Source organism: Lampetra planeri, chromosome 1, assembly GCF_965212315.1.
Source record: "Lampetra planeri chromosome 1, kcLamPlan1.2.h2, whole genome shotgun sequence".
Lineage (NCBI taxonomy): Eukaryota > Metazoa > Chordata > Hyperoartia > Petromyzontiformes > Petromyzontidae > Lampetra > Lampetra planeri.
In genome coordinates this window covers 1,458,775-1,482,833 of record NC_136107.1, presented here as the reverse complement: position 1 = coordinate 1,482,833, position 24,059 = coordinate 1,458,775, and the positions used below count along the sequence as shown (strand labels likewise).

The 24,059-nt window shown below is 50.9% G+C and overlaps 2 protein-coding genes across 6 annotated transcripts in view; one reads left to right on the top strand and one right to left on the bottom strand.

The window, feature by feature from the left end:
• Nucleotides 1–327: 327 nt before the first annotated feature.
• CERKL (CERK like autophagy regulator) lies at nucleotides 328–17,510 on the top strand. 2 transcript variants are annotated; one of them, XM_078603030.1, is made up of 13 exons: nucleotides 328–957; nucleotides 3,969–4,256; nucleotides 8,673–8,804; nucleotides 11,896–11,959; nucleotides 13,176–13,318; nucleotides 13,531–13,605; nucleotides 13,768–13,945; nucleotides 14,392–14,463; nucleotides 14,574–14,608; nucleotides 14,760–14,904; nucleotides 15,552–15,648; nucleotides 15,824–16,017; nucleotides 16,499–17,510. In XM_078603030.1, exons 1-13 carry the CDS (start codon nucleotides 528–530, stop codon nucleotides 16,581–16,583), a joined length of 1,938 nt encoding a protein of 645 aa, XP_078459156.1. In that variant the 5' UTR covers nucleotides 328–527; the 3' UTR covers nucleotides 16,584–17,510. The 2 variants fall into 2 exon arrangements, with proteins under 2 accessions (XP_078459156.1, XP_078459228.1); XM_078603102.1 differs by lacking the exon at nucleotides 11,896–11,959 and having other exon boundaries at nucleotides 645–957.
• GOLGA4 (golgin A4) overlaps nucleotides 17,475–24,059 on the bottom strand; it is a 26,404-nt gene continuing 19,819 nt past the window's right edge. For 3 of the 4 annotated variants that reach the window (XM_078602682.1, XM_078602829.1, XM_078602906.1), the window contains 6 exons: nucleotides 23,616–23,684; nucleotides 23,050–23,122; nucleotides 22,264–22,358; nucleotides 20,445–20,531; nucleotides 18,648–18,683; nucleotides 17,475–18,267 (listed from right to left, as the gene is read on the bottom strand). In XM_078602682.1, the coding sequence (XP_078458808.1) occupies nucleotides 18,663–18,683; nucleotides 20,445–20,531; nucleotides 22,264–22,358; nucleotides 23,050–23,122; nucleotides 23,616–23,684 (345 nt within the window). In that variant the 3' untranslated portion in view covers nucleotides 17,475–18,267; nucleotides 18,648–18,662. The remainder of the gene's footprint in view (nucleotides 18,268–18,647; nucleotides 18,684–20,444; nucleotides 20,532–22,263; nucleotides 22,359–23,049; nucleotides 23,123–23,615; nucleotides 23,685–24,059) is intronic. The other variant, XM_078602750.1, reaches the window with a different exon arrangement.

Genomic DNA, 24,059 nt, shown 5'->3' with positions numbered 1-24,059 from the left:
TGCTGGCAAATGTCCGTGTAATTGTCTGGAGCGCTTTGTCCATTGAGAGAGGCGATGAGACCCAGCAGGAGGCGGGGGCGATTGGACTGGGAGAGAGCCAGGCTGGGTCCGCCTCCCGTAAGCTGCTGAGCCCACGACTCTCTCAGTCTCTCCCCCCCCCACTGCCTCCCTCATCCCCCGTCTCATTCAGCATCGCCACCTCCCTCACCCCCTGGGCCTCGTTTCTCACGCGCAGGGCTCAGAGCGGACAGTGCACAGTCTGTCCGCGCTCCCTCCTCCCCTCGCTCTCATCTCTCTCCCTGCCGCGGGATCATCTCGCCACCGCTACGCCCCCCCCCCTCGCGTCTCTCCAGCCCTTCCCTCTGCACACTCTCTCCTCCCCCCCGCCCCCCTTTAACAACGCTCACTCCACTCCTCACTCTCACACAATCACCACCGGCACCACCGGCACCACCAACCACGAACCATCATCACCAGACAACAGTAGCGTCGGCAGCACCCTCATCCAACAGCGATAGCAAATATCTATGAGAATATCATCATCATCAACTTCATCAGGAGGAGGAGGAGGACGAGGAGCCATGATGCGTTCCCCGTCGCCCGTGCCAGAGTCGCCCCGAGTCGCCTGGGCTGAGGAGCGCGGCGACCCCGCGGAGCCCCGCGGCGTTCGTTCGTCCGCCTCTCCCGTCTCCCTCGTCTCGCCGTCTCCTCCCTCCCGAGGGCCCCGCGGCCACGGGAGGGAGGTGCGCCTGGCGGAGGACGGAGACTCGCGACGCGCATGCGGAGCAGAGTCGCGGGGTGCCGCGATGGAGGAGGAGGAGGCGGCGCTGCTGCTGCTGCTACGCGGGATTTTCACCATCGGAGGCAAGAGCTGCGACGTGGAGCTGCGGGGGAGAGCTCTCTCCTGGAGCCCCATCGTGCCCGAGGCGATGCCCGGCCCGGCCTCCGCGGCTCCAGGTACGCAACCAGATACCTGGCGCGGCGCTCCACCAGACCTGCGAAGACGAACCCGCGTGGGTCTTCGGGCAGGTGGGGGAGGGGGGTGTGCACTTGGTGCGTACCTGGGAATCCGCTCCGCACAGCTCCCGTGAGCTCTGCAGGTGTCGCTCCCCATGCATGCCCGGGGGGGGGGGGGCTTCACGGAGTACCCAGCGACGAGGGCTCTGGCCGCAGGTGTACACACGGGGCCCGCGGGGGGCCCCGTGCCTCGCTCCGCACGGCACCAGGTCGACTCGAGCCGCGTGTGGGTGGCGTGCGTTGTGCACCGATCGTACTGCGGGGAGCGGTGGTGCAGCGGTTAACACCACGCTGAGCTACGAACCCGGCCACTCGGATTTCGATTCCCGCTCGCGGCCAACACCAAAGTGACGATGATCTGAACCGCTCCAGGGCCTCCCCTAGGTCGACTCCGCCTCAAAAGAGTACCTGGTGCGGTGTGTAAAAACATCGCTACTGGAGAGACAAAGGCGGCCGGGCGTGGTGCTGGTCACCCACCCCCTCGTGCGCCGTTCCGGCTTTAATAGGTGCTCGCTAACAGCACTTGCCCCAAACAGTTTGTTAAGGCTACACGGGGGATCTTTGTTTTGCTCGGCGATGTAGGTGGAGGCGTCCAATGCGTTATTGAGTAACGACGGCAAACACGCACCGCGAGAGATGTTTACAGCTCGGGCAGTCTGTCATCCAGCAGTGGATCGATCACGTGCTATCGATCATTCCTGACGTTTCTCTCCCGCGTCAACTTGGGCGCCGCATCACGTTGAGCCGCCGAGGGCTTCACAAGCGACCGCCACCTGCGTCTGCCGGGTTGGTTGGTTGGGTGGTGGGATTTGTGAGCGGGGCACGGGGTTAGGGGCCACCCCCAACCACTAACCCCACCGGGGAAGAAGCCTTGTCCATTCAACAACAACAACGCCGGCGACGACGCCATGGTCATTTTAACCCCCTGTGTGTGTTGTTAATATTTGACCAGAGCAACGGTGACAGACGCGATCCGTGCTAGGGGGGAGAGGGGCACAGAAATTCCGCGGACGATCGAATATGAACTCCGACCTCGGCGCTGCTCCTGGGTGCTTTGAAGGAGGCGAGGTTTGGGGTCTGGGGGGGGGGCTCACCGCCCCTCTCAATCGGGGACTGCGAGCGAGCGGGAATCGGTAGGGTTCATAGATGGGTAAGGGCAGGCGAGGGAAGAGGTTACAGAAGTGAACGGTGGTGTGGAGTGTGGTGGTGGGTGGGGAGGGGGCCGTTTAACTCCTTTTAAAACGTGTTTTTATAATCACTGCGAAGTTTCTAGTTTCCCGTCATGCAGCACGTGCGTGGTTTAGTGACATTGCCACGCGCTCCGTCATCTCCAAAGGCCGCTTTGCATCTGGGGCAACACGCGCGCACGTTCGTTCCGAGTTGTACAAACGGAGCAGTCGCGACTTAGTCCCTGGCTCTTCATGGGACCTGCCTTGCCAGCGAGCTCTCAATATCCTGGGAGTGGCATTGCCTTTGCGCTGTTCGCCTTGAGGCGTCCTCTGGTCTAACGCTGTTTGAGGCTAGGCTCAGTCTAAAGAAAGCCGTCTCTGGTGTGGACCAATCAGTTTCAAAGACGATGTATCATATAGTACCAGAGCATGTTGTTTTGTTTGCATGTTCACCACAAGTATATGTGGTTAACGCAAACATGATTCATTGCTAAAGGTTTCAGTTTGGTGTTTTAACACCCTTAACACCTGTTTCATTGCCAGAAAGGGTAAAACCTATTCCTATACCCATGGCTCTTATTGCCATCTGTTCGGCGCAAACAGTTATATTGTCTGCTGCACTCCCTCCTGTAAGGAGCGTTATTTGCTCAGCCATAACTATGGCAACATCACGTTTGTTATTCATATTAAAATGTTATAAGAAGTGTGATGGATGAGTGTGAGGATTTATTGTTATTGTGCTTGAGAACCACCACTAGCAATGCAGCAGCAGCAGCACCAACTTAATCGGATGAAATGTTGAGCTGCTTTGACCAGTTGCCTCGTTGCCTGTGATGATTTTTTTCAAGACAGTCCTGGGAAAAGAAAACAAATCTGCCCCACACACATCGCATCAACCATTGGCAACACTTATTGACATCGTGACGATGGGTCACAACACATTCCTGCGGAGGGAGCTGGTAGGAACGTTGGGTTGCTCGGTCAATGGACAGGGTCAACGGCGGCGTGGTGTATTCCGCAAATATGCCCGACTGTGAGGGCGGGCACAAGCCGGCGTGAGTAGGTTAAACGTTGAGTTTTATAAGGGCACCACGGGGTGACCAGCCCCTCCCCACCCAGCCCCACCCCTCCCACCCCCCACCCAGCCCCTCCCCACCCTCCCCACCCAGCCCGTCCCCACCCAGCCCCTCCCTCCCCACCCAGCCCTTCCCTGCACGACGGACGGACACAATAATCCCCTGTGGGCTGGTGTAACCAGTAGGTTCCTACCAGTATTAACACATTTCTGCCATGGTTGTTTCTCTGGCCAGTATTGCCGCTTTGTTTGGTCTCAAACATGTTCCTTGTCTTATCCCACTTTGCTGTTCTCCCCTTCTCCTATTTCTCCTTTGTGTGCATTGCCAAGTACGAAATATTTGGCGATCAGGGGGGGCACTTGACTCGCGGCAAGCACTGTTATTGTTCGTCATGGCTGTTTGGGTTGGGCCACTGCGTAATAAAGTGGCCATAATTATGTTGCTAGACCCTCCGCCACCTGACGCGTCTAAACAAATTAAATTGTCACGTGAACAAGCGTTGAAACGTGCCACAAGCAAGCTGAGGAATCATTCTCACAATCAGATTTCGCAATCGCTTCATTCTCTGGCAATACATTCGGATAATCCAGTGTTTTTCTACACTATCTATTTATATTTTCCAATGTAACTGTCCCGCAAGATGCCAACAGGCAGGTGAGGCCCAGACTGGACCCTTTCTCTTCTGCCCCCACCGTGGTGGTTTCAGCGGCAGCAGGCGCAGGCGAGGCCCCCGCCGAAGAGTGGCTGGACCTCAAGGATGTGTTCGCCGTGAAACTGAAGCGCCGGCGATCCGCCGGACAGACCAAGGGCGGCACCCTGCTGGGCATCACCCTGTTCGTGTGCCGGCGCCGGCAGCGAGGCCACAGCAGGCTGGGCGCGGCTGGGCCGGCCGGCCACGACGAGGGGAAGCTGAAGGAGCAGCCCCTGCACCTGGGCAACTCCAGCGAGGACCACTGCCAGACCTGGTTCTACCGCATCCGCGCCGTCCTGAGCGGTGCGTGCGTTCATCCGCGTGGCGCCCCCCCCAACACGCGCGCGTCCATCCGCGTGGTCAGTCCCCTGGCCCCTCGCCCCTTGTCCGTCGTGCCAGAGGGCGGCTCGACAATTAGGCCGAATGATCGACTATGAATTATAATCGATCACTTTTGAGTGTGGTCGATTACTAGGGTCTCTTTTAAATAAATCTATGTAATGTACGTGTGTTGAACTTCCTTCGCACCGTACGTAGCCAACCGTGCTCGTTGGAAGTGTGGGGGTCAAGGACAAATTGGTGGCCTCTCCTACATCCTGCCGCCCGAAGGCAGGAAACCTCTTACAAACCACGCCCAGCATGACTCGCCTCGTGTTGTTGGTGACATCAAGAAGTCCCATCCATCACCTCCTGTCCAGCAGCAGCAGCACACGTGGATTGATATTTGTATGATTATCCGATTCTGTTGAGTAATTAAATCCGATAATCGGTAGTTATCGGTTGCTCCGGGAGTCGGGAGAGCTCAGCTCCACAGAGCACACTCTCGTGTGCCTTTACTCGGTTTCACACTTTGCCAGGCAGAAGCTGGCTTTGATGTTTGCCTCTACAGTCGAATAAGAGCCTTACATTGACATTGAGCTACCATCACGTAATGCCCACGACGACATTTGATGGGTTTGTGTTGAATGGATGCACATTGCGCCTTTTGCGAACATAAAACGTCAGGCAATTATTCAACCCGGAGGATTAACCGAACCTTCGTTTGAAATAACATCGTAGGATTTTTTTGTAACAAATGATGGTGTAGACCGCTGTCAACAAGTGGGCCAGGTGTTGGCATGAACGGTTTCGCGAGCGAATGTGCGCGCACATCATTTTGCCGCTGCCCGTGTTTCTATTTAGCGTTGCACAGGGAACGTGGAAGAGACAATTGTGCCTCGCATCTCACCACGCTTACAAATATTTACACAACTGAACGTTAAACTTATTCTCAACATAATACCCTTACAACAAACATTAGTCATTACGGTTTCTACACTCATAAAACTGACTGAAGTTTCCCCGCGTCCTGCGCAGGCTTGTCGGTCAGTGCGTTCCCCTGTCTTGGCACTTGCTACAATTTAAAAAAAACTTGGTTGTCTTGGCCACCTAAGTAGGGTTTGCCTGTTTGAACCATTAAATCTCATTATCATCATATTCGAAGCGACGACTTTACTTGTCCGTTGCCAATAACTGTTATTGGTTTAAGTAGCTTGCTTGCTAAAACGTGATGCACAATGCTAACCATGTAATTTAACTGAAATGTGAGCACGCACAACGAAAGTTGCGTCGATTGTATATGTGGCAATGCGTGGCTAAGAGCTGATTGAACATATCATGTTCGCCTGGCCTCGCTTATGAAAACTGGAAAGAACACTTGGCAAATACCGTAGCCGATTGAATGAACTCGTGGCATTGTTCTGCTTTCAGTTTGCAAATGTACTCGTTTGTTTGTAACCCGAAACCAATTACATTCAACACCTGAAGAGACGCCTTTGATTTCTTCTTTTTCCAAGTGATTTATTTCGTGAAATTGTGACACGCAGCAATGGTGCAGCAATCCAATATAATCACTGCACACTTGGAATTGATTTGGCATCTAAATACTACTTCATTCCACGCCGCTGTAAACCCACTGGAACATATTCGTCATGGGAAACGGAGGTGTATATATACTTTGTACTTTTTTGTTATTATTCAGATTACACGCTCCCAGGCAGAGGAGAAGTGATAAGTCTGGTTCCTGGACTTGCATCATGGCTGGGATTCAAAAGCACTGAGGGCAGGGGGGGAGGGGTTTCAAACTGTGGGAGCAGGAGATGGATAGAGGGCAACCTCCCACTTCTTATTGTCGCACGGCTCATGTCGATGAAGAACGAAAACTACAATTTTTGCATTCAGGTGGTCAGGCCCAGATTAACGGGAGCGGCGCAGTGTGCATCGCTGCGATGTCTCCTTGTATTTGTGGATCGGGCGTTACACGTTGTACGGTGTGTTCTGGATGACCACAGTCGCACTCTAGAGAGTTTATTTTTTTCTTTCCATTCGTGCATCGGGTATCCGCATCTTCTGCCACGGTTTGTGCAGTGGATGCGGTTTAGGGTGGACCATGAGCTTCGTGGAAGATAAAAACCCAGGGAATTTCAGCGTTGGGTCTTTCACAGGTTGTTTGAGAGTTGTTGTTGTTGTTTTGAACTCAGTACATCTCTCCAAGTTGTCATCGGGCTTAAGGTCGCATCGAGAGAAGGTGTCTGGGGCTTCCAAGAGAAAGGCCTTGAGTGGTTGGGGCGGGAAGGGGGAGTTAGGGTCGGATGAGAGAGGGTAGGTGAGGGGCAGTTACATAGGATGATATGAAATCTTCTTGGTTCTTTCGGTAAAGTCACGTAGAAGGGAAATAATAAAATAATAAAAAATAAAACATTATAAAATACCATTTTATTTTTCTTATTTTATTATTTCCCTTCTACGTGACTTTGCCAAAAGAGCCAAGAAGATGAATCGCTGCAGTCACGAAAGCTTTGAATCGAAAGATGATATGAAAGTCGAGCAAGGGAATTATTGCAGTTGATCCAAGGCTGCATTGCAAGCCAGTGGATGGGGATTTAAGTATTGCATTGGGATGATGCGGTAACATTGACGATTACTGGCGAAGAGCCTTGGTACAGTTGTATTTCGGATTATCTCGGCATTTTGTGAGAGGATTCGGGAAAGTCGTAGAGGAGCAGATGGCTGTGGTCGTGAGATGTTTCCAGTACGCGTACGGTCTCCATGCCTACCCAATTGGCAATCGGTCAGCAAGCGAGATAATCGCTGTTGCCTGGTAGTGCACTTTGTAAACACCCAGGAGGTGTTGTGTGTAGTGTGTGACTAATGCCAAAACATTGCGTACACGCCAGCACACCGGGGCGCGTGTTTATCAGATAATACTCTTTGCTTCTTTCGGTAAAGTCACGTAGGTAGAAAAAAAAAATCACGTTTCGATCGCAACACGAATGGCGTTATAGGTTGCTTCACCTGAAGACGGTTGCTTGTGTTGCGATGGAAACGTCGTGATCTATTATTTTTTCTACCCACGTGACTTTACCGAAAGAACCAAAGAGCGTGGATTCCTGCGGTCACGAAAGCTTCAAATCGAGATTCATCCGATAATGTTTATACGCGCGGTAAATCGCTCTTTCTTTCCGTACATCTCTGAAAACTACTGGACATCCGTTAAGTAAAGAGGTCTGTAGCTCAACGGATTCCTCCGGCAGTATAAAGATATATCCTGAGTCTGAAATTGACCTGCGGCTCCATCTGACTTGGCGTTCTCACCTTTGCTGTTGGCACAGTGCGACTGCGGCTTCTGGACTCGGTTGTGCACACAATGTTCTGTTGAAGGCGATAAAGATGTAAGAAAAAAACCTCCCAAATGTACCCTGGGTCACACCAGCCTATAGCGCCATTCACTTCGCGTCACGAAGAGTTTCTCAGTTTTGCTGTCGCGAGGCATTTTGATGGACGGCGATGAAAAGAATTGACCCCAACTCGTTTCTAGATGGGCTGGGGGGGTGGGGGCATAGGTGGAGTTTGGCTTCACAGGAATCGCGAGTGCATATAATGCATTTATTTAGAATCTTAATTGTAAACTACTGAAAAGAAATTAACGGGTTTTTTTTTTTGGGCCGTGAGAATTTCGAAGGGGGAGCCGAGGCTTCAGCAGGGGGGCGCTGAGCTTAATATACCACCCCCCCCCTGTGCCCCCCCGTAAACTCTGCCCATGGGGAGGGGGGGTAGATGAAGGTGAGACCTCCCCCCTCTCTGCTGAAGGCTCTGCCCCCCCTTCGAAATTCTCACGGTCAAATAAAACAAAAACTTTCGTGCAATAATTTCTGGCAGTGGTGGCGGTTCAGCCAACACCCACAAAGCACTGTTTGCAGTCGTTGGAGGCAACTGGACGGACATGAACAACTTAGCGCGATTGAGCCCACGGGTGTAGCGTCACACGGAAGAGACGGGTGGGGTGAGAGACGGAGAAAAGCGTACACGATGAGATGCTGTGGGTGGTGAGAGTGGCTTGGCTGTGTGCGGAGCGGCAGCGTAGTGGTTAGCGCGCTGTGCCACAAACTCGGTGACCCAGGTTCCATTCCCGTTCCCGGCCAACACCAGTGACGATTATCTGAACCGTTTCTGGGCCTCCCCTGGGTCGACTCGGCCTCAAATGAGTAGTTCGTGCAGTATGTAAACATCACCACTGGGGAGACGAAGGCGGCCGGGCGTGGTGCTGGCCACCCACCCCCTCGTGTGCCATGCCGGCCTTCATCATAACTGCTTCTCGCTAATAGCACTTGCCCCAACTGTTTCTTAAGGCTATACGGGGGGGGGGGATATTTGTCTTTTTGTTGTTGTTGTTGTTGTCAGGCTTCCCCGAGCGGCCCAGGAGGCTGCTGGTGTTCGTCAACCCCCAGAGCCACCGCAAGGAAGCGCCGGAGCTGTTCGCGTCGCGAGTGGAGCCGCTGTTCAAACTGGCCGACATCGGAACGCACCTCATCGGTGAGCGGGTCTGCTCCGGGGAGACGCCTGCGTGCGCGCACTCCACGTTGTTGGCGTTCGCTGTCTGGACGAGGCCTGCGTTGTTATACCGCGCACCGTGCGTTACAAGTGTACAAGGGAGGTTTTTAAATCCTTTATATTAAGTTTGCTTGCTTGCTTAGGACCGTGCAAATCTTTCGGTCGTTTTTTAACCCACTTCCCGTGATCCAATCGAGCTGACATTTTCCACACAGACTCGTTGTGCGTGACAATTAATGTTCGTGAAAAAAAATTCCAAAATTTTACTTTTTAGGACAAAAATATTATATTTAATTACCAATTGCTTAATGGTGCCATGCAATCATCTGACCCATAGGTGGCAGCCATCTCAAGCCAGAGGACGAGAGGACTCTAACCGCCATGCATATAAAGGATTTATAGTGAAAAACTTTGTTTTTACGGGTTATACTTTTTTTTAAGTTGAACTTCATGGTGAAAAACTCTGCGAGGGATACACGCTGACGTGTCAGGAATTGACCGCGTTGGACAGCCGAGTGAGTCACTGGATAAATAGTTGAATGTCTCGTTAAAATGTTGAGATAGATTTACACGGTTTTAAATAGGTATGAGTGAATGTACAGCCCTTTTGTCAATCGACTGCTGGATGAAGGCCTTCTCATGCCGCATGCGTCAACGTGGGGGTTATTTGCCCATAGCTCACCACGCCGCAAGTGCAGGCTGGTGCAAAGATGGTGGTGGAACGACCACCAGTTGCCATACAGTGTCACCCGTCACGAATGTGGCTGGGAATGGAACTTGCGTCGTTAGGTACACGGCGCCACTGTTCTTCCCTTAACTGCACATCGCCAATGATATGGGTGGCAGGGTGGTATACTTCTGGCTGTGAATCACAGCAAGAAAGAAGGGGCCTAAGTACAATTGCCGACTCGGGCACCTTTCTGCATGGGGTTTGTGTGTCTTCCCCTGGGTTTTACAGTTTCCTCCCCGAAGCTAAAAGAGCTACACCCACACGATATATAATTGGTATTGTCCAAATATCCAGATTAAAAAAAAAATCCAGCAAAATTCCTGGGATGGGATCGCACACAGCGGCAACATTGGCCCACGCTGCGAAAGCTTGGCACGGCCCTTCTGAGAAAGTCCTAAGACTCGCTGAAGATTTCCTGGGAAAACGAGCATAATATATATTAAAACTAAAATAAGAATTACTATGTATTACAAAAAATGTTTGTCATCGTGTGTATGTGTTGTGTTCAATGAAGATGAGCAGAGCCTTTGCATGCACAGTACAACAAATGATATTCTTTGTTTTTTTCGGTAAAGTCACGTAGGTAAAAAAATATATAATAAATTAAAAATTAAAACAAATACATTAAATCACGACGTTTCGGGCAGGTGGGGACAACGTAGCGAAAGCACAAACACCTGAAGAAGGACGCTTGTGTTGCGCCCGAAACGTCGTGATTTAATTTATTTGTTTTAAATTTTTATTTATTTTATATTTTTTACCCACGTGACTTCGCCGAAAAAACCAAAGTGTATGGATCCTTGCAGTCACGAAAACTTCAAATCTAGAAACAACAAATGATGTTGATGACGCTGCTGCGTTGACCGTGGTGCACACACGCACCCTAAACAACTCGGCACACTCGTCAACAACACTGAATGAGGGCCACAGCCCGAAACGTCCACCATTGAGTCCATGTATGGTGCTTGCAGGGCTACATGCCCGTAGCAAATTTGCGTGAAGTGTGTTTTGTAATCTGCCACATGGATCCATTTTACCGTGAAGGGCGCACGGTGCAATGCGGACACCGCAAGGTCGCTCGCTCAGCCCGCGCGTGACCATGCCCCCCTGGTATCGTGACCTTTACGTTGAGGTCAACGTTGAGGTCACCGTGCAGGTTATTGTTCAGTTTGTTAAATGTGCACCGAGGCCTACTTGTTGAGAGCGATATTAGCACGTCAAATAAAGATTGGTTGATTTAAAAATCGGCTACCATTGGGTTCCCTTTGGCGATTAATATTTGATGCAGCTGTTAATCTTTAACGCCAATTCATACGAACACTACGCATTGACACGTGCAATGGAAGGTTAAAGGTTGGAGCTGGGATAGCGTTAGGAGCTATGGTTAATGGATAGTAGGCATTTAGCGATGCACCAATTACTTAAATCAGACTCTCAGAATGATGTGCACATCAAATTGTGCGCTTGAATAATTTATTTACGATTTATGCAAATGTTATGCTGTTAGATTGATCTAAGGGAGTTAACAAGATAGAAGAAACAAGATGGGAAAAAATGAGGCAAATGATTTCTTGAAACCTCACCTCAAACAATGACAATCGCTGTGGGGAATTAGTGGTTAATTATTATGACACAATTATACACAAAACAGTTCGCGTCAGGGTTGTGTGTGCCGCGTTGGAGAGATGTCAACTACAACACCACAACCTGGCATGCAGGACCTCGTGTGGGCTAGATCCCGACCCTGCCGCCTGTATATTTGGAGTTTTGCGTGTCTCTCTCCTCTTGCTTGTGGAGATTTTTCATCTGGGTCCTCCGGTTTTTCCCTCCACGTTTAGAAACACGCAATTAGAGTTGTATTTAGCTGCTATAAATGTCCACGTGACAAGCCATTTCATTGGGCTATCGTTTGTGGCCAGGTTGCTTCTAACAAAGAGAGCGAAATGGCTCAGTGGGCCTTACCTGCTAAAATAAAAATCGTTTAGATTTTATCTTCTTGATTCTTTCGGTAAAGTCACGTAGAAGGGAAATAATAAAATAATAAAACATTATAAAATACAATTCTCACGACGTTTCGGCCACAACGCAAGCAGCCATCCTCAGGTGAAGAACAGGACTGTCGGAAAGACACCTGAGGACGGCTGCTTGCGTTGTGGCCAAAACGTCGTGAGAATTGTATTTTATTATGTTTTATTATTTTATTATTTCCCTTCTAAGTGACTTTACCGAAAGAACCAAGAAGATGAATCCCTGCAGTCACGAAAGCTTTAAATCGTTTAGATTTTAGTTCATGCATTATGCTGCTGTGGCTGTTAAAAGTGTGTCTCTCCTCTTGCTGGACAGTGACGGAGAGGGAAGGGCATGCCTTGGCTGAACTTCAGACTTGCGACCTCACCGGCTTTGACGGGTGAGCAGTTTCACCGCGTGAGCTTTTTAACTGTAAAGTGAATGCAATGCCAATGGCTTTTTGGTAACGACGCATAACGGCTATATCCGTGAACATAAGACTATACGGTATTATTCTACACCAATTTAATTCATTGATCGGTGTTCGTTCGTTGAATGTAATACTCGGCATCATGATATATTTACTCTAAACGTACGTAAAACATCGTGGTGTCACATCTTCTGTCCAGTGCTTGTAAGAAAAAAAAAAGAACACGGCAAGGTTATTTTGTCGAAGTGGAACAAGCTTAATGTTTACCTAGTGTGCTGTTAAAGCGCATGAGTCAAGTGTCAATGTAGCAGCATTGTGTGGGTGGTGAATGGGGCTGGGGCTTGCGGTTGTACCCAATGGCTGAAACGTGTACACTCTGCCTGCGCTCTGCCTGCGCTCTGCCTGCACTCTGCCTGCACTGTCTGCGCTCTGCCTGCACTCTGCCTGCACTCTGCCTGCACTGTCTGCGCTCTGCCTGCGCTGTGCCCTTTTCTCGCCCTGGCCACCACCTACGAACCGTGGGGGTCAGGGCCCCCCCCCCCCCACCTCCGCAGCGCCCGGCCACCTCCCCCGCTGCCGGCACAGGCCGCCTCGTGCCGCCTCGTGCCGCTCGTGGTGGCGTTTGCGGTGCTCCTCGAGCAGGGTCGCCCAGAGGTTCCTGGCGGCCTGGGGCAGAATGCGACGTGGGAGGGAGGGCGGGGAGACTTGTTAATGAGCCAGATGAAGGAGGCCTGTTGTGTGGCGTCGTTTTTTTGTGCGAGGAGGGGGGGGGGGCCCTGGGCGAATTTCCTCTTTTGCCCTCCACACCCCCCGGGCGGTCCTCAGCCCCCCACTTGCCCCCCCCCCCCCCATAGCGGTAGTTTTAATAAGCGGCGCTTTGCTGACACTCGCGAGACCACGTGGCTCGGTAAGAGGTCACATGGCGTAGTTCTTGTGCGCCGTCGGTGTATCGTGAAATGAGCTCAACTTGTGGGGGTGCTATCGGTCCTGACTCGTGAATTGCCGTATATCTGTCGTTGTTTAATTCACTGCACTCATCATCACAAAGGGTACGTAGCCAACCCCGCTAATGGTGTATGCATCCGGCGTGGTGTGCATTTGTTCACATTGCAATGCAGCAAGCGCGTGTGTGTGTGTGGTGTACATTGTTGATGTATTTCGCAGCGTTGCATGCATCCGTCCACAGTGTGGTGTGTGTGGGTGGGGACGGCACGGTGGCGGAGGTGGTGAACGGGCTGCTCTTGCGCGCTCAGCGTGATGTCGGCACGGACCCCGACGGGGCCTTCACGCCAGCGCCCACTCACTTGCCCATCGGCATCATTCCCGCAGGTTTGCACCGCCCTGGCGAATGTACGAACAGCTGCTTCCCGATTTCAGTATTGGGAGTTTGCCATGTGGGCTATCGCGCCGTGTGGTGCCACGTGTTCCACGTGCGTTTTGTTATTTGTGGTCGCGTGCCATCGTGGCCATCAAAAAATGTGCTGCCAAAGCGATCCGTACGATCAAGAGCCACGTTGCGTTTTTTGTGTTTTTGCGCGCAGGGTCGACGGACGTTGTGGCGTTCTCCATGCACGGGACGAGCCACGCTGCCACGGCTTCGCTGCACATCATCCTAGGTCAGCCGTTGGCGTTTGACCCCATTCGTGCAGTGCCTTGGACATTCCCTTCGGCCGCGCGATGAAACTATCGTGCGGAGAGGCGCGATGGGGAAGAGGCTGTGGGGCGTTAAGGTCCAACGCGTACCTCCGCGCGCTATGATCGTAACGTCCCTCCTGCAGGCCACCTGCTACCGGTGGACGTGTGCTCCCTGGCCGTGCGGGGCCGATTGCTCCGCTTTGGCTTCTCCGCCATGCTGGGCTTCGGCGGGAGAAGCCTGGCGATAGCCGAGCGGCACCGCTGGATGCCGCCCAACCAGAGGAGGGACTTTGCGGTCCTCAAGGCTCTGGCCAGTTTAAGGTGGGAAGGGGGGGCCCTGCCCCCCGCCCCTTTGCCCCAACGTTGACACCCCAGCGAGGAAAGGAACGGCGACCGCACTCGTAGTTTTGAGCACGGGGCTCTTCGTCGCCTGAGCACCTCCAGTCCCCCGTCATGGGTTAGTTTATCTGGATTCGCAGATCCTTAACCATTTTGTGGATGTCTTAACAGATGACCACGTGCCATTTTATTTATTAACGTGAATGGGGTCATCCGACGTAAGCCCTGCCGGTTGCAAACGTTGACGTGCGTCCGTCATTAACTCGTGCGAGTGATCAATATCCAGTTACTCTGCTCCAGTGCTTTGTGTGCCAAATCTGTGCATCCCATTTTGCCCTCGCCGTGTTGTTGCTAGTGGCCAGGGCAACCGCGTGTAATTCCAGAAGGTGCAGCTAATGAGGGGGGGGGGAGGGATTGTTCCCTTCCAGGCCAGTGGACTGCGAGATCGGCTTTCTGCCCGCGAGTGAAGGTGCGTCAGGACAGACAGCAGAAGGTGCACGGTAAGCCGCCTTTTGTATTGCTGCCAAAGCGCTATTATTGTAAATGCCACTCGTAACACACGAACCAGCCGTTGCCCATTCTTTCACCGGCTTTTCGTTTTGTTGCGTAGGGCACTCAAGAGGTGGGATTCATCTGCAAAGATTCGTAAGTAGAGTTTGCGTGCACTGCCATTGTGAGTGGGGTGTGGGTGGGTGGTGCGCATAGTGGGGGGGGGGGGGGGTGTTGTGTTGCTGTGGGTGGCCCAGGTAGCTGCAGCTGCCCTTGTCCGCCGCGCGCATCTGCAATGTCGGCGCAGCCGGCGGTGCGCAGGTTGGCGCAACGGGAGAAGACGCATCTGGGCCGCTGTGGCTTCACACGAGCGGGGACTTCCTCAACGTGACCGTGGCGGCGGTGCCCTGTCGCTGTGCCGTCGCTCCCCGCGGACTGGCTCCCGACACGCTGTAACGAACGCACACACCAACTCGCGCGCGCAACCGCGTGTGGACGGTTCCTTCACTCCCAAAGTCATATCGATCACTTTCATTGTGGGGTGCCTGGTGATGCATCGACTACTTTCTGTTTTTTTATTGTTTTATATTTTTATAATTTGATGATTTCCCTTCTACGTGACTTTACCGAAAGAAGCAAGAATATACTTCCTGCAGGTTGGATGCTCGTGGCCGACGTTACTTGGCGATAGTTTCCTTAACATTTTAGTAGTTTAATTTAGTGAGAACAATAATGTCATTTGTAACAAGCGGAGCCAAGCTCGGTGGCACTCGAAAGTCGGGTGAAAGAAGTGTGGCCTTGAAGTGCCTCTGTAAAAGTCGGTGTAGATTAAACGCTGCTGCTACAAACGTGCAGCGGGATGGCGTTCCAGACGGTGGGGGGTTGCCGCAGAGGAACGGCGCCGGGCAGCGATGGTCCTGGTCAAAATAACAAGGCCAGATATTGGACTGATATCCGCAGTATTAGTTTTGTTTTGTTTCCGGATTGTCCACTGCGGCTGTTGTTACACGTTGAGTGTCACTAATGTTAGGAATATAGCGCTGCTGCTGCTGCTGCTGTCCACCCAGGTGTGAGCTGCACGCATATGCTGTGGTTGCAGGCTGGATGACGGCAGCATGTCGCTGATCGCCGTGCGCAGCACGACTCGTGCTCATTTCGTCAAGTACCTGAAACGTTTCGGCAGCTCCAAAGCGCAGGTATCTTTGCACCGTGCTGCGGGGCAGCGCAGCTTGGGCATGGTCGGCCCGCACACAAGCGCGGAGCTGCGCACACGCAACTCGCGTGGCTTTTCCCTACCTGGACGCTTTGCGTTTGGCGAGCGACCTCCACTCCACGAGGTGGCCATGCGTACATTGTGTTCTCTCCGTGCAGCCGAACCCACCGTTTGTGGACAGCATGGCGGTGCAGGCGGTGCGCGTGACCCCTAGAGGTCACCCGTCTGGGGAGGACGGCTCCTCTCGGTGGGGAGATGGGGAGGGCGAGACCGCCGGGGCGGCCACAGACGGGCGCTGCTTCTGGAACGTGGACGGTGTGCTGCTAGAAGAGACTGGTGAAGTGCACATCAGGTCCGCTGTGGCTGCCAGCACTCGTCAGAGCCAGCAGCACATTCACTGCACGGCATACTCTCGGTTACCGCCTTGCCATTTTTAAATCCTTTATATTAAGTTCGCTTGCTTGCTTACGACCGTGCAAATCTTTCGGTCGTTTTTTAACCCACTTCCCGTGATCCAATCGAGCTGACATTTTGCACACAGACTCGTTGTGCGTGACAATTAATGTTCCTGAAAAAAAATTCCAAAATTTTACTTTTTAGGACAAAAAAATTATATTTAATTATCAATTGCTTAATGGTGCCATGCAGTTATCTGACCCATAGGTGGCAGCCATCTCAAGCCAGAGGACGAGAGGACTCTAGCCGCCACGCATATAAAGGATTTATAGTGAAAAACTTTGTTTTTACGGGTTATACTTGTTATTGGTTCTCGCACATTCTGCGCGGATGGGCACGTTCACCGACAACTTGCACCGCTGTGGTTTTTATTGCAGGGTTCACACTCGCCTCGTGACGCTGTATGGCTGCTCCCTTGGCCATGATGATGAAGACGCTGCCATGAAATGCAACTGCTTGTGATACTTGCACAAAGGATTATGGGAGCGGACCTGTTGAGGGAAGCACAATGCTGAGACCAAGAGGAAGCCAGGGAGTGGTAGGGACAGGTACCAGCTCCTGGTGGCTCGCATTGATGAACGGGCAAGGCTAAAACCACACTTTTTAAGCAGTAAGGACTGCTTTGGAAAGGTTTTGTGAAACAAAAAAAACACTTTTCCCAAAGGCACTTTAAAAATAGGGCAAATTTGTATATATATATAAAACCGCTATTTTTGAATTGTTATGAGCAGGTAAAATCATAGCAACCAAACATAGATTGGAGTGTTTACTGGACTTGGAGCCCGGTTTAAATGTCAGTGGCAAGTTCACACATTTTGCCACGGAGGCCCCCATGGGAGCGACGTGGTTACCTTTGCAGCTCCTTCTCAGGAGACCACAACAGCACATGGGGGGGGGGGGGGGATGATCCTCGGTGGGGGACATCAGCCGCACGCCCATCTGGACGTCACAGCACTTAGCTCCACGCACTCTCACGCTGCTCACGACGGTCTGCCACAGCAGCCGTTTCACACGTGCAGCGATTTAGCCTCGGGTCACTTATGACATCTGTTCAGAAAGCAAGTATCCGTGGGCTTTAATGACAATGACTTATTGGGACATTTCACGTGGATAGTCGTTATTCAAGCTTCATTTGCACAAAACTCTTTTGCTGTTTAGATAAATGTAATTTACTGTCCGGTCATGATCACCGCATGAAACGTCCCGTTGGATTAACAGTGAGATTTACAAGGCAATAACATGAACGTCGATCGTAAAATAAATGCTATGATTTAAATATATGGCATATAAATCAGGTTTGCTCACTCATTGCTGTGCAGTGTGAAGTGCATAAAAGAACGATTCAACTTCGAGTAATTTCCAAATAAAAGTTTATACAAACTTTTGAAATCTGAATAAACATTTCATTCAATCCATCACCATACATTACAAATACACTTATCGAGAAGCCATCCATTATATACACCCAAAAGCATCTCAATGCCAACTCCTGCTTTCCAAGTACAGGTGTCATGCAGTTCCACCATAAATACCTTTCGCAATTTGGGATGGCAAGCAGTGTACAGTCACCAGAGCAGCAGCAACCATCACCAAGGCACAGCATGTGTTGGACAGCTGCTACACAAGGCAGCTGCTCACTTAAAGCAACATCTGCATATTGCACAATCACGGGCCAATCACCCACTGCTGCTCCACAAAGCAACCTGCCATATACAACTCTTTACATTATGCCAAAAAACAAATACCCTTACCCCAAAAAAACCGAAAACCTCATCTGCATAGCTTTAGATCAGTAGTCCCACTCCAGTTCCCACAGCCCATCATGGCCCACCTCTCTCCACCACAGCTCATACGTGAAATGCACTTCTCTGTGGTGGCAGGTGGCCCATGGTGCAATTCTGCTCCTGCAGACTCGTCTGTCTTGGAAAGCTGGAGGGTGTCGAGCCAGTGGTTTAGTGTTCTGCATTCAAGTCCTGCGTATCGCGTCTACAGTATGCTGCGGCCACACGTGACAGCCGTGACGTGCGTGCGTGTGGCTGCTGACAGTTTAGTGGTGGGGGGGGGAGGGGTGAGGTTGTGTTGTCGAGTAGGTGAAGGGAGTGCAGGATGGTGGTCTCGAGCCAATCCCTCCTCATAGGCGCCACTTCTGTCACACACAAGAGAGTCGTGAGGGGTAGTTAATGACATCGGCCAAAAACTCGCTGGCACCCGCATGCTTGCTTGGCCCTGCTGCTTGGCTGAGATTGCCCAGCAGAAGGCAAACATTTGCAGGATATCGGATTCTTGCGCTTGGCGCAACACTTTCATCAAGAAGAGCAGCGACCTCGCTGTTTTAACGATCCATATACAAGCCACTTAACCCAAATGAGCAACCGCTGAGGTTTTTATTTTCATTACCAACGCGAGCTAGGCAAGCATGGGGTGCCTCCATTGTTGTCATTTTATTTTCAGGTGGCTCTTGTTATTCAAACATGACAGCTTCTAAATGCTAATGCGTTAATACAAGCAAGGCGGAAAGCCACTCACCAAGACAAACGGCCCTCACCGTGGGTAAACGGCAAACTGGGGGCACACAGGACAGCAAGTTAAGCGCCAACGAGGAGGGTCGGCCAGGGAGCCACTCCCGAGGCACGCCCCTCGCAAGCAGACTACAGCACAAATGTGTTCATTTTTTTAAAAAATCGGGCAATACTTATTCATATTTGTGTGAACATGCACAACGTTTACTCGATTGCCCTCTTTCAAAAATGAACTTCCGTCCCGCTCATTCTAATATCTGCCAACGTGGCTTTCACTCCCATGCAGGAGGTGCACCTTGGTCATTAGCCATGTCTGCAAAATGGGCAAATTGGCAATAATCGGGAAGGTCAAGGAAGCTGTCGGCCATCGCCTGCATGTACGGCAGGAGCTATCGAGGGGGGCTGGGTGGTGCTCATGGTCAGTGGAAGCCACGTTCAACAGTGTTAAAGGAGACTAGGCCTGAGTGAAGGCCTTGATGAGCAGACACACACAATGCCTTCTTGCAGCCCTTGCCAGCAAAGACCCCATTTCTTTATATTCACAAAATATGGAGCACTGTATGCATTAGTGCATGCTAAATTATTTGAAATCGCAATACTTCATTTTCACAAAACATTGTGCCAATTAGTGATGCAAATATTAAATACTTTTGTTAAACACAACTGAACTCAAGCTGCATATCAGAAGCCCTTTAAAAATTATGTTTCCTGAGAACCTGGATTTAAATATACTCGGAAAGAACAAGGCATATAAGTGGGTTACAATGTAGGAAACCAACACGATCACGTGTAGTAGGGCTCAAGAAATGTCTTGTGGAGAGTTGTGGCACGGAAGCCATCAATTCGGCAAGCAAGGGGTTTGTAAGGAGGGCGGAGGAAGGACTTCTACCGAAAATTTCCAGCACTCGCACGCTTACCCACGAGTATAACGATGACAGCACACAAGGGCGTGAACACACGCATCCAAGCTGGTGTGCGGACACGCCACAACGACACGCTCAGGCATATGCACAGCATACTCTTAGGTTCATATTCTTAGGTTTTTTCGGTAAAGTCACGTAGGTAAAACATTAAAATTAATAAAAGTAAAATAAAATAAAAATCACGACGTTTCGGAGGCAACACAAGCTTCCGTCTTCAGGTGGAACCGTCACAGCCACGACAGCTGTATCAAGTAAATGAGAGATTACAAGAGCTACCACTCCGTATATATAATGGTTGGAGATGGGGAAGGGCCAAGTACAGCACACTTTTTATTAATTTTATTTTATTTTACTTTTATTAATTTTAATGTTTTACCTACGTGACTTTACCGAAAAAACCTAAGAATATGAATCCTTGCAGTCACGAAAGCTTTAAATCTAGAATACTCTTAGGTTCTTTCGGTAAAGTCAGGTAGGTAAAAATATATATATATATGTATAATAATACAATTATAATGAATGAAAATAACTCAATTAAATCACGACGTTTCAGAGGCAACACAAGTCTCCGTCTTCAGGTGGGACCGTCACAGCTAAATTTACTGTATCAAGTGAAGAGAAATTTGGCTGTGACGGTCCCACCTGAAGACTGAGACTTGTGTTGCCTCCGAAACGTCGTGATTTAATCGAGTTATTTTCATTCATTATTTTACTATTATTATTTTTTAAAAATTACCTACGTGACTTTACCGAAAGAACCTTAGAGTATAAATCCTTGTAGTCACGAAAGCTTCAAATCTAGAATATGCACAGCAGTGGAAGGGGGCTACACGCACGGCCCGTCACCACCTGCCGATTGCGCCGCCGCCTTTGTGTCTCACCGTGGCACGCGCCTCCTCGCGCTCCATCACCTTCTGACTGTGCTCTGGTGTGAACTTGAGCACCGTGGTGATGACTTTGGCCAGAGTCTACGACACACCCACACGCATGAACGGTGACGAGGCAAGCGATGACGTGGGCATTGCCACGTGTCCAGGGAGCAGCTTCCGTCTCAGACTCGGATGGCATCACAACAGGTATTGCCATTGTGGCTTGGGTGGCTGGTTGCATATTTCAATTATCATCAATGAATTCAGTGTTATTTTCTAAGTGTTGCTTACAGTTTTTAATCATGACAACAGAGTAATTGCAAAATGTACAAAGAAACGCCAGTCTTTAAAATCAACATGGAAGCACGAATGCCATCTTCTCACTCCCAGACGGGAACGGCTGGTGTGAGGCAGTAGCTTTTGTTACAATAGGCGTTCACACGCACCAGAGTAATACAGCACCACGGCTAATGGGGAGGGGGCAAAACGGTGCAAGCGAGTGAGATCTGTTGTGTTTGCGAGCGGGTGCACGTCAAGGTAAGAACGGGTGTGGTTTGTGGGAGCGAACATGGATCAAGCAGGAATCAAGCAGGAATTGCAGGTGCAGGGATATTGAGAATCTAAAGTGATTCTTTCTGTACAGCATGCCCCGTCTTACTCTGTGCCTAAGTGCAGTTCAACAGAGGAGGCACGGTTCTTAACGGCAGCCACTGCATTCTACCCGGCCATCCCCACTGTAACTGTGCAAGAGGCAGCGACGTGTCGCAATGCTAATGGAAACCACAGCCACAAAAAGATTTGTGTTGGCGCTCGAATCTTCAGTGGTTTCACTCAAAGACAAAGCTGCCGGGGGTAACCGTCCTGCAGAATGGTGAATGCGGCATTTGGCTCTGACAAACGGGACTGCGAGAGACTAAGCAGATGGCAGACGAGCAAAAGCAACCTGAGTGCGCGAGAGCAGAGCCCAAAAAAAATTAACCCGTAAAAACTAAGTTTTTCCCTCTAAATCCTTTATATGCGTGGCGGCTAGAGTCCTCTCCGTCCTCTGGCTTGAGATGGCTGCCACCTATGGGTCAGATGATTGTCTGCCAGCATTAAGCAATTGGAAATTATATATTTTAAAAAAATTCCCTAAACAGTGTCAAATTTTGGAAAAAAAATTTCACGAAAATTAATTGTCACGCACAACGAGTCTGTGTGGAAAATGTCAGCTCGATTGGATCACGGGAAGTGTGTTAAAAAACGACCGAAAGATTTGCACGGTCGTAAGAAAGCAAGCACGCAAGCCCGCAAGCACGCAAGCAAGCGAACTTAATATAAAGGATTTCAAAAAAGAAATTCTTCGCTATTAGAGGCCAAATTATAGGGGAAGCCAGGGCTGGCTGAGAAGCGACTTCCACCGGCGCGCACTGGCGATACGCGTTTGTGTGAATGTGCACACCAACGCACAACACACCACAGCGTGCAGAAATGTCTAGTCAAACGCCAACGTATGGTGACGATGAATGTAATCCATAGGTTGTCCTCCCACCCCAACTGCTCAGCATTAAGGGGGTATTAATACAGAGCTTTTCCACTCCAGCAAAAAAAATTGCACTCATACTACCAAGATAACCCATTGTATACCGTTTCAATATTCCACAATCCGATGTGTTATAATCAGTATTAGTGCAGTGAAAAGTATAATATATGTTTCCAGAACATTTCGCAGCTGCTGGGTGACGAGTTTTGTAAAAACAGACGTTGCCTGGCCAGACCGAATGGCTGTGTGGATTTAGTGAATCAGCACTGGCACCTGCAGGTGAAAGTGCGGCATCCTCAACCCACATACCTTAGTCTCCCGCCCCATCATGTACTCGAATAGTACTTTCCGCAGGTACTCAAACTCTGTCGGCTCTCCCGACAAATCATGACTCCCATGTGCGCCTGCACACACACACAAAGGGACACTTTCAGTACAGCATGTAACCTTGGTCAGAATAAACACATTGTCCTGCGGAGGGAGCTGGTAGGAACGTTGGGTTGCTCGGTCAATGGCCAGGGTCAACGGCGGCGTGGTGTATTCCGCAAATATGCCCGACTGTGAGGGCGGGCACAAGCCGGCGTGAGTAGGTTAAACGTTGAGTTTTATAAGGGCACCACGGGGTGACCAGCCCCTCCCCACCCAGCCCCTCCCCACCCTCCCCTCCCCACCCTCCCCACCCAGCCCCACCCTCCCCACCCAGCCCCACCCTCCCCACCCAGCCCCACCCTCCCCACCCAGCCCCACCCTCCCCACCCAGCCCCACCCTCCCCACCCAGCCCCACCCTCCCCACCCAGCCCCACCCTCCCCACCCAGCCCCACCCTCCCCACCCTCCCCTCCCCACCCTCCCCACCCTCTCCACACAGCCCCTCCCCACCCAGCCCCACCCCTCCCATTTTTGGATGCACGACGGACGGACGGACACAATAATCCCCTGTGGGCTGGTGTAACCAGGAGGTTCCTACCAGTATTATTCACTCCAACTGGGCAAGGGATAAAGGCAACCGAGTGTTGTGGGCAGTGTGTGCATCTCGGCCCACGAAGGCCATCAAGGAACGTGCGAGTGTGACGGGACCACGGGGTGCAAGCCCACCTGTGTACGATGCCCCAAACGGAAGAGCCATTCGCTTCTCGTAAACATTCACCTGGTCCTGTAAGGAATGAATCTGCAGCACGGACACCGCGAGCGAGCGCATTAGAAACGCACCTCCAGAGGTCTCGCTCGTCGACAGACAGACGTACGTCCATCTGTACTGCAGAAGCCATCACAGTGTGTGCGTTATCAATGTAGGAAAGACTAGGCGGCCTGCGAGTGCGGCCTCGAATCCCAAACCATCAACCGCATCGTAAACACCCCGCCGCCGATGCCGTCTTCACTCGTTCAAAGGGGGAATGGACGAGATCCACTCTCCTTCTGAACAATCGAGTGGATAACAAATCTAAAATTACACATTTAATCTGCCGTTATTAATCCATACCAAAGAAGATTAATGTAAGTAATGGATGAAAGGCAGAGTGTCACACAAGTGAATGTGTGGCGAGGAGAGTTGTTGTCAGCGTGGCGGTATTGGCACCCGTGGCTGCAGGTTTTTTTTTATCCAAATGTTTCCCGTACGCTGGGATTCTTGCTTTGTGTTGCGGGGATGTTGCTGTTGTTACCTTTTCTTTGAACTCCTGCTCCTGCAACCGGGCCTCTGCAAGCAGTGTCGTCTTCTCTGCAAGTTGACTCTGATGTCGGATGGCAGTAAGACATAATTCATTTGTCCGACGTTGCACACGCAGTTTATTTACATACGTCCATGACAGCATTTCTTTCGAGACTATTTTGTGATTGCTATACAAGCACTCTTTATTGTTTTTCCTGTTTGCAGGAAGTTTTGACATATTTTGTGTAAATATCGTTCGTTGTTGCTATTTATAGTTTGTACATTCCCACCCTGCAATGTCCGTAACTGCCGTGCCTGCCCTCGGCCTTGGGCTGCGGTCGTCCTCGTAAAAGTGCTACGGAGCTTAATGGGACCTCACCAGCTGTAATAAAGTCCGAGTCTGACTTGCCTGTACCAACGATTCATTGCAAAATGACATTGTGTAAATCTTTACCTG